At 40.6% G+C, this 16,895-nt stretch overlaps 1 protein-coding gene across 1 annotated transcript in view; it reads left to right on the top strand.

Annotated features, from left to right (window-relative positions):
- Positions 1 to 4,113, top strand: part of Fgf9 (fibroblast growth factor 9) — a 37,908-nt gene extending 33,795 nt beyond the window's left edge. The window contains exon 3 of the mRNA XM_027390446.2: positions 3,839 to 4,113. Within this exon, the coding sequence (XP_027246247.1) occupies positions 3,839 to 4,084 (246 nt within the window). The 3' untranslated portion in view covers positions 4,085 to 4,113. The remainder of the gene's footprint in view (positions 1 to 3,838) is intronic.
- The last annotated feature ends 12,782 nt before the right edge of the window (positions 4,114 to 16,895 follow it).

The following is a 16,895-nucleotide window of genomic DNA, read 5'->3' on the forward strand; positions in this document are numbered from 1 at the left end:
AGATCTGCCATAGTACTGCATAAAAGCTATACATATCTTTCTGCCCATTATCTTTGCATAACTCAGAACCCTGAAATCACCGTCAACACTCCAGAAACTCCTATCATAACATGTTTGGGAAGCACAGTGACAGGAAAGACAGAACATGTTTGGTCCTCATGCAACCAACACTCCAAATAACTTCAGTCTGCCACCGGTTGCATCTATGGCTGCAGAGCCCGCCCATGGGTCTGGCTTATTTCTCTTCTCACTTATCCAATGTGCCAAGTGGACAAATGCAAAGCAATTAATTTTTAAAAGTCACCTTTTCCTATTTTTAATGATGGAAACAAAAATACACCTAACACTTAAGCTTCTAGAAGAATTGTTTGTTCCTGCCCATCTTGTGTCATGTCTCAGACCTTGCCCTCCTGTTTGGTCTTCTGTTTCAGAGCTGGCCTCTGAAGACAACCTTTAATGACAGTTTTATCCCAGGAGATAGTCACACGGTACTTTGGAGGAGGTAGGAGGTGATTGTGGTTATACTCCTGTTGGTAATTCCCATCTTTCGTGTGCACCTGCCAGTTTGGTGAGGGTAGCAGTCAATTGCAGCCCCCAGAGTATGGCTATAGGGAGAGTTTGAGGTGCCATCATCAATGTTCTTCAGGACACTGTTGCATCTGGAGTAGCATTCAGCCAGGGCCAGTACCACTTTCCCTGATTTCATGAACTTTCCCATTTGGATAGCAACCAGCAGGTGCCCAGCAGAAAGGACGCAAGAGCACTCTTAGTTTTAAAACAAGCAACTAGAAAGGTATTGATTTTAAAGGTTTCAATTGTGTGGTGATAGGAGCCAAGGGTGGAAGTGTCCCTTTCCTCCTTTCACTAGGAGCAGCCTCAGTACACACACTGCAGCCCAGAGTGTGTTCCTAGCTGTGGGATGTGATGGATGTGTCATTTCTGGTCATGGCTGACATGACAGCATGGTCTCCACACTGTGAGGTTATAGAGCTCAGGGAAAGAGGAAGGGGATGATATTTAAGAAGGCAGAGAGATTTTCTTGCAGTGGGAATGTAAATCCTGTAAAACCGAGGCTAGCTTTTTTCATCTTGGCATCTCTGCACCTGAGCGTGGCTCATGAAATAAGGGGGCTAGAGGATTTGTTTGGAGCCATTACCCCAGTCAAGACAGAAAGCATTATGGCTATTCCTCCTGACTCCCTGGCTGTGCTTCCGAAGATCCAACCACCGTGGACTGAGAACCCTCCACACACATTCCTGTTGTCTTTATTTCCTAAACTAGGGCTTTAGACTTTCCCCACTCGTGAGTGCTTTGTGCTCCTGGGTATAGGGGTGTATAAAATATATACACAAATCAAACACGTGATAATAATAAATTGAAAAGAAAATTTGAAACAGTTCTTTGGCCTATATGTAAAGATAAAACCAGTTTGCGTTCTAGTGAAATGGACAAGCTTGCTTATGTTTACACAGAGAATTAAATCTTGGCTGAATATTTGTTGTGCAGACACAGAGAACTTTCAGTGCTTTTCAGAGATGACCAGGAGTTTGGTTTTTGAATAGTTTATGCTGAGAGTGCTGCTTTGCATAAATACATTGTACAAAATGTCAGAAGTATGTTTAGACCATTTCATAAATGGTTGGAAATTCTATTCTAATCTCAAGCCAAAATTTATTTTTTAATAAAACTCAAGTCAGCAACTCAGATTTTATTAAATTCAAATAACAATTTTTAAAATCAAGCAATCTTCTATAATACAATCGAAAGATGTTCTAATTTGAAAAGTTTACATATTAAGGTGGAAAATATGAAAAGTCTTTGTTTCTCATAATTAAATGGTTTTGTTTTTACAAGAGCAGAAAAGGTTTTATGTATGGTGAAAACATTACAGTTCTCCGTACTTAACAGTCTCAGGTCTGAGCCAAGGAGCTTCAGGCCATGCCGCTTGGCTCTGTGTGGCCTCAGCGTGAGCAGTACGGAACACGCATGATGTTTTGTTCAGAACAAGGCTGCAGTGAAGTCCTGTGACGCAACATGGGAGAGTGCTGCCAGCGGCGCCTCAGATTTATTTTGAATTTGAGTTTCAATTAGCTTTGGTTGTTGCACATTTGGAGACCTTTTGTGGTTGCCAATTCCTTTTGTGAGCCCCATGTTCAGTTGTGCAGTTCCAATGGGACCACACCCCATAGTTTAAGAAGCTGTGTCTTCAATGAGTCTATGTAACTACTTACCCTGCATTTACTCTGTATTAGGTATCATTGGTTATCTAGAGATAGTTTAAAGTCTGAGGGAGGATGGGATAGGTTGCAGGCAAGCACACCATTTATATGTAAGGGGACCTGAACAGTCAAAGATGCTGTGAGACATCTTCAAGCCAATCCTTTGAGAGTATCAAGGTATAATGGATATCTTAAAATGTGGACTAAGAATGGTTTGCCTTAGAATTAGATTGGTTTTTTTGAGACAGAGTTTCTCTGTGTAGCCGTGGCTGTCCTGCAACATACTTTGTAGACCAGACTGGCTTTGAACTTCAGAGATCCACTTGCCTATGCCTACAGAGTTTAGGATTAAAGGCATGCCCCACCACTGCCTGGCTCTCCTAGGGATTTTAAAAACAGCTGTTTTGTACATTTTGAGATCAGAGTTTTAAAGGGTAGAGGCTTCCATAACCCAAAGGTTGAAGACATGGCTCAGGTGAATGTGCCACACTTCAGAGAATAATCCATGCAGCAGGATGCTCCCAGGCTTCGCTTACTGTTAACACTGTGGACATCATTGGATACAGCAAGTACTTTATGAACATGTATTGACAATGAGGTGGTTCTTAGAGTCTCCACTTGGGCAAACCCTTCCCAGTGAGGCTACTTTCCAGATGCTGTGGGGAAATGAGAATCATGAGTGGGTCAGCTGTCCTTTGAATACATCGTCTGACATGAAAGAGACCCAAGAGACAGTGTCTAGGTGCTGTCAGCAGATTGAATGTTTTCATAGTCATCAAGGTGCTACCCTTTTCTTGACTTTGTCCTTGACATTTTTACATTGAATTGTAAAAAGTAATGTGAATCTTGTCTTCAAAAAAATCAGTATTATGATTCATTCCCCTTTCCCCAGATGTTTAAAATTCTTTGTGCTTTAGCCATCTTGAATAAGAAATTCAAATGTCATTAAGTTGATAGAGATAAAACAGTTTTTGGAAAGTGCATTGAAGTAGTTAAAACTGGATTTTTCATTTTTGGTGGTGGATAAGTATGTACAATTTATTTGATAGTGAAAGTATAGAATCCAATACGAAGGTTCACAACTTCCGTTCTGACAGTAAATTTAACCGTTTAGAAGTTCACTGAATCATGTAGTTTTTCAGTTGTTAATTTCCACGTGTGATTTTTCTTACTTTCAACTTTTTAATAATAAAGTTTAAAATAAAAAAATGATTATTCTTATATGGTTCAAGCATACTTGATTTGGAAGTCTGAACTCTGAAATGTCCCCACATTTAAACAATTTTTTCATCACTAACATGATGTCACAAGCAGAAAATTCCATATTATGAGAATTTTAATGAAAACATATGATGCAAGATTACCTCCAGGCTATGCACAGAAGGTGTATTTGAAATGTAAGTGAATTTTGTGTTTAGATATGGGTCACATATCCTAGATATCTCTTCATGCATATGCAAATATTTCAAAATCCAAAATAAAAATAGTTTAGAAGTAGTCTGGTCTAAAGTATCTAGGATAAAGGGGACTCAACTTGTGTGTAACAATGGAGAGTATTGATTTTTAATGAGGCAGCTACATTTTGCAATGTATTTATTTCCTTTCTTCTTTTTTGACAGGAAAAACTCACACAAGAGTGTGTATTCAGAGAACAGTTTGAAGAGAATTGGTACAACACCTACTCTTCCAACCTCTATAAACACGTGGACACCGGAAGGAGATACTATGTTGCATTAAATAAGGATGGGACTCCAAGAGAAGGGACCAGGACTAAACGGCACCAGAAATTTACACATTTTTTACCTAGACCAGTGGACCCGGACAAAGTACCTGAACTATATAAGGATATTCTAAGCCAAAGTTGACAAAGACAGTGTCTTCACTTGAGCCCTTAAAACATAACCACTATCAATGCTTCATGCGGTGGGATCTTATTGATTAGCAGGGCCACCACCTCAGCTCCACTGTTGCCAAACTTTGTCGCATGCATATGTATGATGGAAGCTTGGATGGGGACTTGCTGATTTGCTCTGCACTTACTGGCTGGTCCTTCTGGAGGGCTGCCTGGGGCCACTTGCTTGATTTATTGTGAAAGCAGGGGAGAGAGGCTGCGCGAGAGGGAGGGTGCGAGTGCATGAGTGAGTGAGGAGAGGGGGACAGCAGAGCGCCAAGAGGACAACGGCCTGATGCATGCTGGGAAATAGACACGCTTTTACATTTTCGATCAGTTGAACTTCATCGTTTATCAGCACAGCTGCCATACTTCAACTCATCAGGATTTTTGGCTGGTGGCCTGCTCAAGGGAACACTGCCTTTCCACAGGCGTGGAGGGTGCAGTCTCACTTAAAAGACTGTCAGTTCATTCTCACTGGTATCGTAGCCCAGTGAACTTAAAGCAAAAGACCTCTTAGTTTAAAAGAAAAAAAAAGGAAGAAGAAAAAAGAAAAAAAAGAAAAAAGAAAAAAAGAAAAAAGGTTAAATTTATTTATAGAAATTCCAAAGGCAACATTTTATTTATTTTATATATTTATTTATTATATAGAGTTTATTTTTAATGAAATATGTACAGGCCAGATAGGCATTTTGGAAGCTTTAGGCTCTGTAGGCATTAAATGGCAAAGTCTGCTATGAACCTGTGGTAACTTCATGCAAGTAGGTGTACAAGAGATTCTAATGGCCCTAATGTACTAAAGGCGACAATCTATTTTGTGCCCATGTTATTGTAAACTTCTGCACATCGCTCACGACACTGAGTGTTCACTCTCCAGACTGCTTGTTTCATAGCTTACCCCAGAGGATTAAAGATGAACTGGGTCTCAGCCCTTCACTCCGTGTCTGTAATTTTCCTCTCTCATAACTCAGTGTAACTGGGCGGTTGGAACGAATGAGGGTTGGTGTATGTCTTACTTGTTTTAATCTATTGCAGAGTGTACCAAAGCTAAGCAATAACTATGCCTTTTCATTTCAGACCACTTCCACGACAACAAGACTAACATCAAACATGACACTGATTTTACAATTACCAAGGGAGAGGAAAAAAAAACAAAACATTTATGTAGTACAGATCTCTTCCTCCTCGTCCTCCTTTTTCCTCTTCCTTTCCCCCTCCTTTCTTTTTTCTTCTTTCTTCTCCTCTTCCTTCTTCCTCCTCTCTTATAATAATTATTATTTTTTGAGGCAAACATCAGATGAACAGGATCATTCTTGTAAACTTTTTATTTGTGTCTTGGCTATCAAATATGGATTTATACAAGGACCGTAGGGCTCATTATAACATCTTTTATGGAGATTGCTTTTGGTGTGAACTGTCATAATTACACGGGGCTAGTACCCTTTAAGTAAAACTTGCAACATGAAACCAATAAATCTTTATCAGTAATGACATTAGAGGGGTACTGTACTCATTGCCTGTGCTTTCTTTTCTGAATCGGTCTTCAAGAGTTCACAGAGAGAAGGTTACTGTGTAAAACACTTTTACAGAATCTTTTTATAACATTCTATATGGAAAAGCTTAAGAATACATACTTATTTGAGAGCAAAAATTCTGGAACTTGCTATTGGGCAAGGGAGACCATTTCTCACTCTATACTAAGGTGAAATGAGCCAAATTCTTAAAGCAATACTTAAGAAAAAGGAATCTCTAACACGTTCTCACTTTCTAGCCAGCTAACATTGGGAAATGGGAAGTGACGGTTTAAAAATGTGTTCGAATTTACGAAGCTCATTTTAAGACGCAATATTCTGGTTTTGTTTTGCTCGGATGCACATTCTCGATGGGAAATGAAAGCATGTCACTGGCAAGCTAAAGCTGTTGTGAACTTGAAGTGCCTGACTTCCTGTCATGAGCAGGATCACTGTGGTCCAAGCTGGAACACGTGGTGATGTCCCCTGCTGATGAGCATTAGGGAGGAGCTGAAGGCTCCTATTTGGAATTGAAAACTGTCTTACAGAGGGGAATCCAAAGCTCTGAAGTGGTTGATTGGATAAAGATCAGAATGCCCTCCTTATGTATGTTCTTTGGACCTCCTTTCACTTTCTAAACAGGCGCTGTGTTGAATTTTGAGCAGTGTTCTTGTTATTTAACTCCTTGCTGCTAAGTCGTATACATATTCAGACTTCCACTTTCCCAAAAGCATTTATTTTGTTTTTACTGAAAAGGATTCAACATTTGACCACAGGAAAGGATTAGATTTGTAGATGTCATAGCTATAATAGCTAAAGAGATCGATTTTAAAAGACAACCTATAATAGTCACAAAGTAGCAGGTGTTCCAGAACAATCGACCCAGAAGAAAGAAAAATAATTGTGCAAAAATTAAAAATTTTCATACATTCCCAGCAAAATGCTACTTTAATGTCTATTTTTGGACTTTCTTTTGGTACTTCTTTCTTTTTTTTTTTTTTAAAGCAAAATGTTGTGTGCTTTTGGTAACTGGTACAATAAACTGTAATGATCTGTAAATAAATAAATATTGATGTATGCAATTTATGTAAATAGGCACTCTGGAAGAGAAGATGGCTCAGGGTTTCTGTATGAGTATCACCCTGGGAAGTAGGCAAATCAGGCCCACTCTTGGGGTTCCTGCTAGAAGAGGTGCAAAGCCTGTTGGATGGCAGCCCCAAGCCACTGTGGGCTGGGTGATTCCAGCCCACAAACAGATGCTCAGATAGCCAAAGCACTCTCTTGTTGGTGCCAACACTGGCATCATGGTCAAAGACTTAGCCAGGGTGGATTGAACCACCTTCCCATCTGTCATGCAAATGTCCCCAAGCAGTACTGAAGGACATGCCAGGTCAGCATTGGGGAACCTGCCCCGCCAGGTCCTGTTTTGTAGATAAAAGAATGGTTTCCATTGGCGGTATTTTCACTATTTCATCTCATTAACACTACAATATTGTGTTATTTACTTGATAATCTGTAATTGTATGTAAACACATACAGGACTATGTACTCTGTGTAAATACATAATTACAGACTTTGGAAAACTGGCAGTTTTGACTTGATGTCCATTTTGGAGGTGCTTCAGATTATTTGCCTATGTGAACCAACGAAAATCTAAAAACAGTCTCTTTGCCTAAATAGCCTGCCTATGCAGTGGAAATCAGTTGAGGGGCTGGGGAATGTGGAGGATGGGGGAGGAGCAGACACATTCAGTCCTCCACCCCCCACTTCCCCTGAGCATTTGATGAAGCAGCCAGGAGTCTCCTGGGATGAAGAGTTATGAGCCTGGAGTGAGCACAGGTGTACGTTTTTTGTGGACAGGCGAATGGACAATGGCAATTGTTCCAGGTCAGATTCAGTTTGCTGCATCACTTGACCTTGAAATGTGCCAAATTTAGACGCACTGTCTGTGGTCACATGCACAGAAGAGCAATGAAGTGGTGGTGGTGGTGGGGGGGCAAACTGCCAGCCGAATTCAAAGGATGTGTGAACCACCAGGGCACCTCCGTGTGTGTGTGTGTGTGTGTGTGTGTGTGTGCCTGTGCAGTCAACATACCGGCAGAGGCTGATAATTTATTCCTAAAAGTGGAATGGGGAAGAATTATAGCAACACACTGTCTCTGCCTTCTTTAGGAGACAACCCAAAATCCAGTGATTCAGGTTTGTAGGATGGACCCTGATCATGGAAAGTTTAGGTAAAAATGTGTGAATAGAACCTCAAAACTGATTTTTTTACATCCCCGGCTTAAAACAAAGCAGCGCACCTTCTAGTGTACTTCGGTGCTTGCCCTTCTGTCTTTAGAAGAATGTTTGCAACCTAATCTTCACGAGAAAAGAAGAGTCAGAAACAAAAAATAGATTCTGCCATATTTTTTTCTTTGGGAGGAAAGTGGCAATAAGCACCCTAACAAGCTATCGTCCACTGTCATGGCTGTCAGGTCTTGAAACAGCTGTGCCAGTCTCAGGTCAGACAAGTGTTGGTGAGCCTTCTTGGCTATTTTGGTTAATAGTAAGGGCATTCTAAGAATTCCTTTGTTCTCTAGCTATATCTCAGCTTGCAGTGCAAAAAAGATTACTAAAATTTAAATTTGGAATACTTATAAATTTATGGAATATCTGAAAAGCCAGTGGCAAATTGTGGTTGGAGTTGGCCTTTGTCCCGTGTACTCCCCTGAAATCCTTTAAATTATGTTTGTGGTTGTGGTTGGTTCCCATTGCTATATGTGAACCTAGGCAGGAAAATTGGCCAGCAGAAGCTGAGGAGTTAAGACGATAGGTTGTATAATGAAAATATCTAGAGCTCAAGGGCTGGTTTTCCTTCCTTACACAGGGAAGGATAATGCTCATGGCTTAAGTTGGAGAGACTTTTTTTTTTTTTTGCATTTATGCAGGCTTTTTCCTAACCACTTTTCTGGGATGTTGCAAAACATTCTGTGGGCTCCACCTGGCCACTGCCTCTGGCTTCTATCCCGGACATATGCACAGGGCTGTAAATGACAGCTCCCGTGTGATTTCTACTGCTTACCACTGGGGGCTTTTCCTAGTCTGCAAGGCTGGTGTGTTGCTCTTTCAGAGGCAAGCAATACTCCAAATGTTCCCGTACTCTCCAGCTGACAACCTCTTTCTCCCTCCTATTTTCTTCTCTCCATTTCCCCCCTAACTCCTATCTCTCTTATCTGTGGAGTGGCACCGGTGATAAGACACAATTACTGATGGCACCCACAGAGACTTAAGAGATCATGGTGTGGCATTTGTTCTGAATCCTGGGATAAGGAAGATTCAGAACTGTGAAGTGTGCATGAACCAGACTCAGAGGCCTCTGGATGGTAAGGTCAAATGTGAAATTCGAGGGTTGAGCCGGAGTTACAGAAGAGGTCACTGCATGTTCTCTTGTGTCCTGTGTTGCAAAGGTACCTTGTCTGTTGGGAATGGGGGCCAGTCACATTTCTTCCTGATAGACAATGACTATGCAGGAGACTTACAGGATTTCATTAACGTTGTGGAGGACTGTGGATTCCTGGAGATGAAGAGGGCCCCAGAGTTGGCCTCTGATCACCACTACCTCTGGGACTTAACAGCCTGTGTTAATTGGTTACTCCTGGTTTCTATCCAGATAAAGGTGGCCCTCCAACTATACTGATCAATACTGCTGATTTAGAATTTCTTGTCACATTGAGTTAATATTACAGGAAGAATTCTAATACAACAAGAAACACTTAAAAGAGGTGAAAATCTAGCATAATCTCTCAGATACTCAATTTATTCTTTAAGTAAATATGCATTGAGTAATAGCTGCATGATACAATGTGATATAGGAGATGAAATGATAAGAGCAAGCTGGGTATTGTGGCTGGATTTTGTCTGTGATTTCAGTACCCTCGAGGCTACAGCAAGAGGATTTCTGAGTTAGAGGCAAGCCTGGCCTACATAATGAATTCCGGGATAGTTTTGGGTATATCATGAGACTCTGTCTCAAAACCCCCAAACTAAAAACCAAATCCATGAAATATCTCTTAAAATAAAACAAAAACCAAACCAACAAACAACCCAAACAATAAACAGACAAAAAGCCCCAAACCTCAAGGGCTGGTGAGATGGCTCAGAGGGTAAAGTCACTTGCCACCTAGCCTGAAACCCTGAGTTTGATCCCTGGGACTGAAATGGTGGAAGGAGAGAACCAACTTCCATCACTGCCATCTGACCTCCACAATTTGCTGTGGAATATGCATGACCACACACATACATATACATAACACAAACTAATAAATGTAATTAAAAACCCCCGCAAGGGTTGGAGAGTTGGCTCAGTGGTTAAGAGCCTTTGCTTTTCTTCCAGAGGACCCAGGTTAGGTTCCCAGTACTGTTGTTTGGTGGTTCACATCTATCTGTAACTCTAGTTTCAGGAGATGTGACATTGTCTTTGGCTTCTGCAGGCAATGCGTGTTTGCGTGCGCGCACGTACACACACACACACACACACACACACACACACACACACGATAGGGACAGAGAGACAGAAATAGAGACATAAATATAAATATAAATATTAATACACATCCTAACAACAAAACAGCCAAACAGCATTCTGAGCAGATACAGAAATGCCCTGCTGGACTGCTTTGTGATTAGACACATGGTGCCTACTTAAGGCATCATTAGATTGGGATGCCCACATGATGAAGCAATTACAACAGCATCAGTAATTTTTTTCAAAATTCGTTCTCCTTCAATGATGTATTTAATTTATATTGACACATGACAACTCAGGAACAGCCCCATCCAAGCCCAGATGCTTTAACCGGGACGTTTGAAGAGGCTGTCCTCAAATGGAAAGATCTAGACTGTTTGGTAGATGCATTCTTTCCTAGAGGATAGTTCCTTTAGAAATGAGTGGAAGAAAGACCATCCCGTTCTTCACCCTTCCCTCCTTGGAAGATCCACAGGGAAAAGACAATGGGCTTGCAGAGTTTTCTAAGTGTAGATTTGTGATGCTCTCTGAGAATGTGAGAGCCCTACAGCTTGTTGCAAGTGTGAACAGGCCTCGTCTCACTAGAACACATGACTTCAATACTGCAGAGATGAAACTGAACATCTTGCTTTTAGGGACAAGACCATTGATTTTTGTCTGTCTTCACCAGAATTACAAATCTGTAGCTAATCAACTTCTTGCTTTCTTTAATTTCCTTTTATAGCTAACGGAGTGCCATAAATGTCCACACTCTTGGGGTTCTCTTCCCTATATCTCAGTTTAAAAGGGCAAATATGTTTGGGTGTCTATTACAGAATTAGCAGAACGGGCTTAGTGTGATACATAGTTTCAGCAGTTACCCCAGGAGAGTTTTAGGAACTTGAAATTTGGCTGAGGAAATGAGAGCTAATTGAATTAGAGCACTGGTCAGGGAAGGGCATACTGGCAAGAAAAGGAATTTTTTGTGTCTTTCATGATGCAGCCTGATTGGGTGAGTCTCTCTCTCTCCTCTCTCTCTCTCTCTCTCTCTCTCTCTCTCTCTCTCTCGCTCTCCTCTCCCTCCCTCCCTCTCTCTCTCCCTCTCTCCCTCTCTCTCTCTCTCCTCTCTCAACTCTCTCTCCTCTCTCAACTCTCTCTCCTCTCTCTCTCTCTCTCTCTCTGTGTGTGTGTGTGTGTGTGTGTGTGTGTGTGTGTGTGTGTGTGTGTAATGCTCATGAAACCATGCATGCCATAATTTGAAGTTCCATCCAAAGACAGATGAGGACTATGGTGACCCTTTGGAACACAATTAGAAGCCAGACCACTATTGTAATTCACTTTAAAGACACAATGACAGATTTTGTGTAATGTGTCTAAATAAACACTTCCTATTTCTTTCCCTTGACATATTTCTCACACAAGCAGGCTGAATTCTGCTGTTCTCATCTCTGTGTAACAGCCCTGGGTGTCCTGGAACTCACAAAGATACTTTTGCCCCTGCCTCCTGAGTTGCTGGGACTAAGGTGTGAACCACTACTGCCTGGCTCAGTGCCTTTTTCTAACTTCAGACGTGCAATGCTTGTTCTTGCTGAGATAGCTTTGCTGAATAGGAGAACCATATCTTCAGTGCTGTCTGTTGAAGTGAACAAGCATGACTGTAGGTGCAGTCTAATCCCTTCTATTCCATATCTAGATTCCCACAAAGGTATTTCAGTGTTTGATCCTACTCTGTATCCCATGTGGTTCTAAATGTGTTTTAAGTGGGTCACTGCCTTGACATGACCAACACGGATTTCATTTTTTTTTAAATTTGTGTCCTAAGAAGCTGGTTATACATAAAATTAAACATAAAGATTTCAGTTTATAAGAAAATTGAAACATAAAATACGTGGTAGTGAGATGGCCCAGTGGGTAAGGATGCTTGCTCCATGATCCTGGTGACCTGAGTTTGATCTCTGGAACCCATGTGTCTTAGTTACTTCTCTATTTCCATGATAAAACACCATGACCAAGGTGTCTTATAAAAGTGTTTAACCGGGAGGGTAGAGTCCATGATGGTGGATCAGAGGCCATGACAGTAGAACAGCTGAGAGTTCACATTTTGATTTGCAAGCAAGAGGCCGAGGGAGCACACTGAGAATGGCAGAAGTGTTTTGAAACCTAAGATCTAATCCCCAGTGATACATCTCCTCCAAAGAGGCTACACCTCTTGATCCTTCCCAAAAAGTTCCACCTACTGGGCACCAAGCATTCAAGTAGGACCTATAGGGGCCATTCTCAATCAGACCACCACACAATGTAAAGTTTGAAGGAGAGAACCAACTACACAGAATTTTCCTCTGACCTTCACATATGTACAGTGGCAACCCACTCACTCCATCCCTCTCGGCCTTATGTTTCTCTCACACACTAATAATAATAAACAAACAACAAACAACATTTTACTGAAGCTCGGATAATAAAAATAAAATAAAAATAAAAATAATTCATTACTGAGTCTTAAGTTTTAAATCATTGCCCAACATGTATATTATATTCAATGTATGACTTATATTTAGATCAAAAATCAAAGGGATATTTTATTAAAATGTATTATTTTGTTTAGCCAGAAATACACACACACACACACACACACACACACACACACACACACACACACACACACACTTTACACTCCAGGATTATGAAAGTAGAAAAAGTTATTAAATTTATTTTCAATGTATTGTAAATACTCACTCATGCACGTGGCTTGTGCCAACCTCCTGTGGAAGTGTCATGAGCTTCCTGTCTCTTTTATGCTAAATACCACATCTCTCCTTGGCAGAGGGCTGGCCTGGAATATGGCTTAAAGTCTAGCAACCCCATTCAAACAACTATTCTGAATGATGCTGTTGGCCCCTGGGGAGTCTTCTTTGGGTTGCCATTCAACTGAGTATGCACTGTCATCCCCAAGAAATTGCTTCTTGGTTGACTTTGAGTTGTAATATTTCTCTGAAAAAGGAAACATCCATGAAGTCAACATGGTGCACTTTATCTTTTGGATATTTGTAATGATTAGTTCTGTATTTTTAGTTCAGTACAGCAGTTAAGTTTCAGAATTCCTGTGTGACTGTTTTTATCCCAGAAACATGTGATAGCTTGTCATGAGGCTGTCTTATTCGGGAACCACACCCAATGGCCCTAAGCATACTCGAAGAGCTATATTAGGGAACATGTGACAAATGCCTGGCAATTTATAAATATGTTTGATTAGTTTACTACTTTCTAGAAAGGGTTGCGCACTGATTAGGGTATGAATATAACAAAAGTGTCTGAGGATTGAGACAGAACCACCATCCAGGAATAGTTCCCGTTCCTACCAGACAGGCTGGAAAACTTCAAAAGTCACAGAGTACTAGGTGGAGGGGAGGTCACGCCTCAGCTGTACGGTGTCACCAGCCCTAGACTAAGCCCTGTGCAGTCTCACCTAAGGTATTTTTAAAGCAATACTAAAAAAGATCAAACTATTTTGAAGTCACTTATATTCATCTTCAAACAAAGCTCAATAATATTTATAGAAATAAAAAAATACACAGCACCCAGGAGGTACACACTAGCACACAGTCTGGCATCCAGGAAAAAGTCACCAGCCATTCAAAGAGACATGAAAATACAAACCACAATGAAGAGCAGACACGAACGTCAGAAGCCAATCCACCTGACTCACAACAATATTAAAACAAGCAGGAAAAGAGCATAAAAACAGGTACAATTGCATTTCACATTTCTAAAATATCTGAGATACAAAAAAGTACAGGAAAAGATGCAAATTAGATTTCCAGAGATGAAAGCAACAGTGTGTGTGTGAGAAAGAGAGACAGAGACAGAGAGTCAGAGAGAGACAGAGAGACTAGAAGAGATTACCAGCAATTTAGATATAGTATAAGAAAGCAGAATGTTCCCAAAATTCCAACAATAGACTGTGTAAAATGAAAGACACAGAGAAAAGGATTTTTATAGGATGGAACAGAATTCAACAAGTGATCTCAACTTCAAGTGGATTAATGTATGTGTAATTTGAGCCCCCAGGAAATGAAAGAAGAGAGAGGGAGAGAAAGAGAGAGAGGAGAGAGAAATGACAAGAGATGAGACTACAAATATAAACACACTGATAGTTTCAGAGTGAAAAGATGGAAACCACATTAACATCATCAAGAGAGCAGCTGTGGCTATATTAACACAAAACATGGTTGATTTCACGGTGAGAAACATTATCAGGAATAAGTAAGGTGATTTTGTAATGATACATGGTTTTGTTCAGCAGATTTAACAGTCTAAAATGTGCACCTAATAAACAGCTTTTACATATGTGAATTGAATGTGTTAAAGCCTCAAGAAGAAATAGGCAAAATTTAAGATTGTATAGCTTTCCGGTAATTGCTAAAAGGAGATAATAACAAATCATTGAGAATATAGAAGGCTTGCACAGCACTGTCAAAAATATCACCCATCTAACGTGTCTAGAACATTCCACAAAGTGAAGGCCAAACATTTGCCAACATATTGTAAGTCATAACACACCTTGCAACATATATAAAGGGATTCTGGTCTTGACAACAATTCAATTATCAGAAAGGTAGATAGGGTAATTCCCATATCCTGACTAGTAAAACAGGAAAAAAGACACTTATTACAAACACAAAATAAAGTCAGAGGTAATTAGCTGATGTAATATAAGAATAAAAGGATATTAAGGGTAGTTCATGCCAATGTATCATATTTATCAAATTCAACAAATTGGATATAAATGGATAATTCTGCAAAACTCACAAACTACCAAATGCCAAAGCTCACTCAAGGAGAAATATGTAACATGGATATCAAAGTATTTTTATTACAGAATCAAATTTTAATTTAAATAATCCCCCAAACTCCTCTAAGATTAGAAGGCAACATTGGTAACATTTTCTAATTGTTTAAGGAAAAGAAATGGTTGGTTGGGGAGATGGCTCAGTGGTTAAGAGCACTTGTCTACTCTTTTAGAGGATCCCGGTTCCATTCCCAACACCCATATGGCTGATGTAACTCCAGTTCCAGGAGAGCCGACACCATTTTCTGGACTCCACAGGCACCAGGCATATACATGGTGCACAGATATACATTCATGCATAACTATTCATACACATAAAAAATAGAAGTATTTTTTTTGAAAAAATAAATGTTATTTTAAGATAAACTCAGGAAATTGGAGAGAACACTTTTAAGTTAAATGAGGCACCATAAAATCAGAAAATCATATTCCGTCACTTCAAACTCATAGATACTTAGATTCTGTACATAATTTTAACAAGTTAAATCCAACAATATTTACAAAGGAGAAACTATGTTCAAATGGGGTTTATCTTCAGATGGATTTATCTTAAGAGTTTACCATTGACTTAATAAAAAAAAATCAATGTAATTTGCTTTGTTACCAAATACCATATTATCATCACAACAAAGATGTAAGAAGTATTTGATACAATCCAGCTATCTGATAAAACTCCCACAAATTAGGAATAGAAAGAAGCTTCTGGGGTAACCTACGAAGGGCAAATGATGGCAATGCCATAATTAGAAAGTGTTGAGTGGGCTTGTCCAAATCTCAGGAACGAGACCACATGGCTACTCTCAACACTTCTGCTTAACTGGAGACACCCCCATCCAGTCTGGTGGGGTAGGGACACTGACAAAGGAAACTGAAGAACGTCTGAAGAAGAGCTGTTCTAGCAGATGACTACGGAAAACATGGTTCAATCTACAGAGAAGCTATTATCATTAAAAAATGGCTTAATCAAACAAAGGGGCCAGGACCAGGCTGGTGAAACCCAGACAGCTGACCTGAACAAAGGGGAGCACATGGACTCCAGACTGATGTTTGGGAGGCCACCAGGAGACTGATCCAGGCCCCTGAACATGGATGTCAATGAGGAGGCCTCCACACTCTATGGGGCCTCTGGTAGTGGACCAATATTTATCCCTGTTGTAAGAAGAGATTTTGAGAGCCCATCCCACATGGGGGATGCTCTCTTAGCCTGGACACATGGGGGAGGGCCTAGGCCCTGCTCAGGATGATAATACAGACTTTGGGGAACCCCCATGGAGGGCCTTCCCCTCCCTGAGGAGCAGAGGGAGGATGAGGTGGGGGCTGATGGGGGGTTGGGGGGAGAAGAGGGAGAGGGAGAAGGGATTGAAAAAAAAATGGCTTCATCAAGGTTGCAGGGTGCAAAAGCAATGTGCAAAACTGTTGAGTTAATAAGATGCACTTCTTCATCTTATTATCACATATTGACATAAGAATACCACTTAGTAAGATGAATATTATGAAGTACTTAGGGACAAAAGTGACAAAAGATTCAAGAACAATGTACTGCATATGCTCTACTCACAGGTGGCTATAATACTAACTTCCCACAAACCAAGACCCAAGGCAATCCTAGGCTAACATTCACAAGGATTCTCAGTCTATTCCATTTCATCCCATCCCTTCCTCTCCTCTCCCACCCCATCCATCCCATCCTCTCTTCTTCCACCACAGCTCAATTTGTAGACCTTCAAAAGACTGATTTCTGAACCAGCAAGATGGCACAGTAGGCAAAGGCTTACCAGCTAGCCTCAGGACCTGAGTTTGATCCCTAGGACTCACATGGTGTGAGAGGACTGACTCCAGAAAGCTGTCCTCTGACCTCCACAGGAATATGATGGCATGACTGAATTCCTCCTACAAATGTAGAAATAAATGAATTAAAAATTCTGATCCTAGCTGGATG

Source organism: Cricetulus griseus (genome assembly GCF_003668045.3).
Source record: "Cricetulus griseus strain 17A/GY chromosome 1 unlocalized genomic scaffold, alternate assembly CriGri-PICRH-1.0 chr1_1, whole genome shotgun sequence".
Lineage (NCBI taxonomy): Eukaryota > Metazoa > Chordata > Mammalia > Rodentia > Cricetidae > Cricetulus > Cricetulus griseus.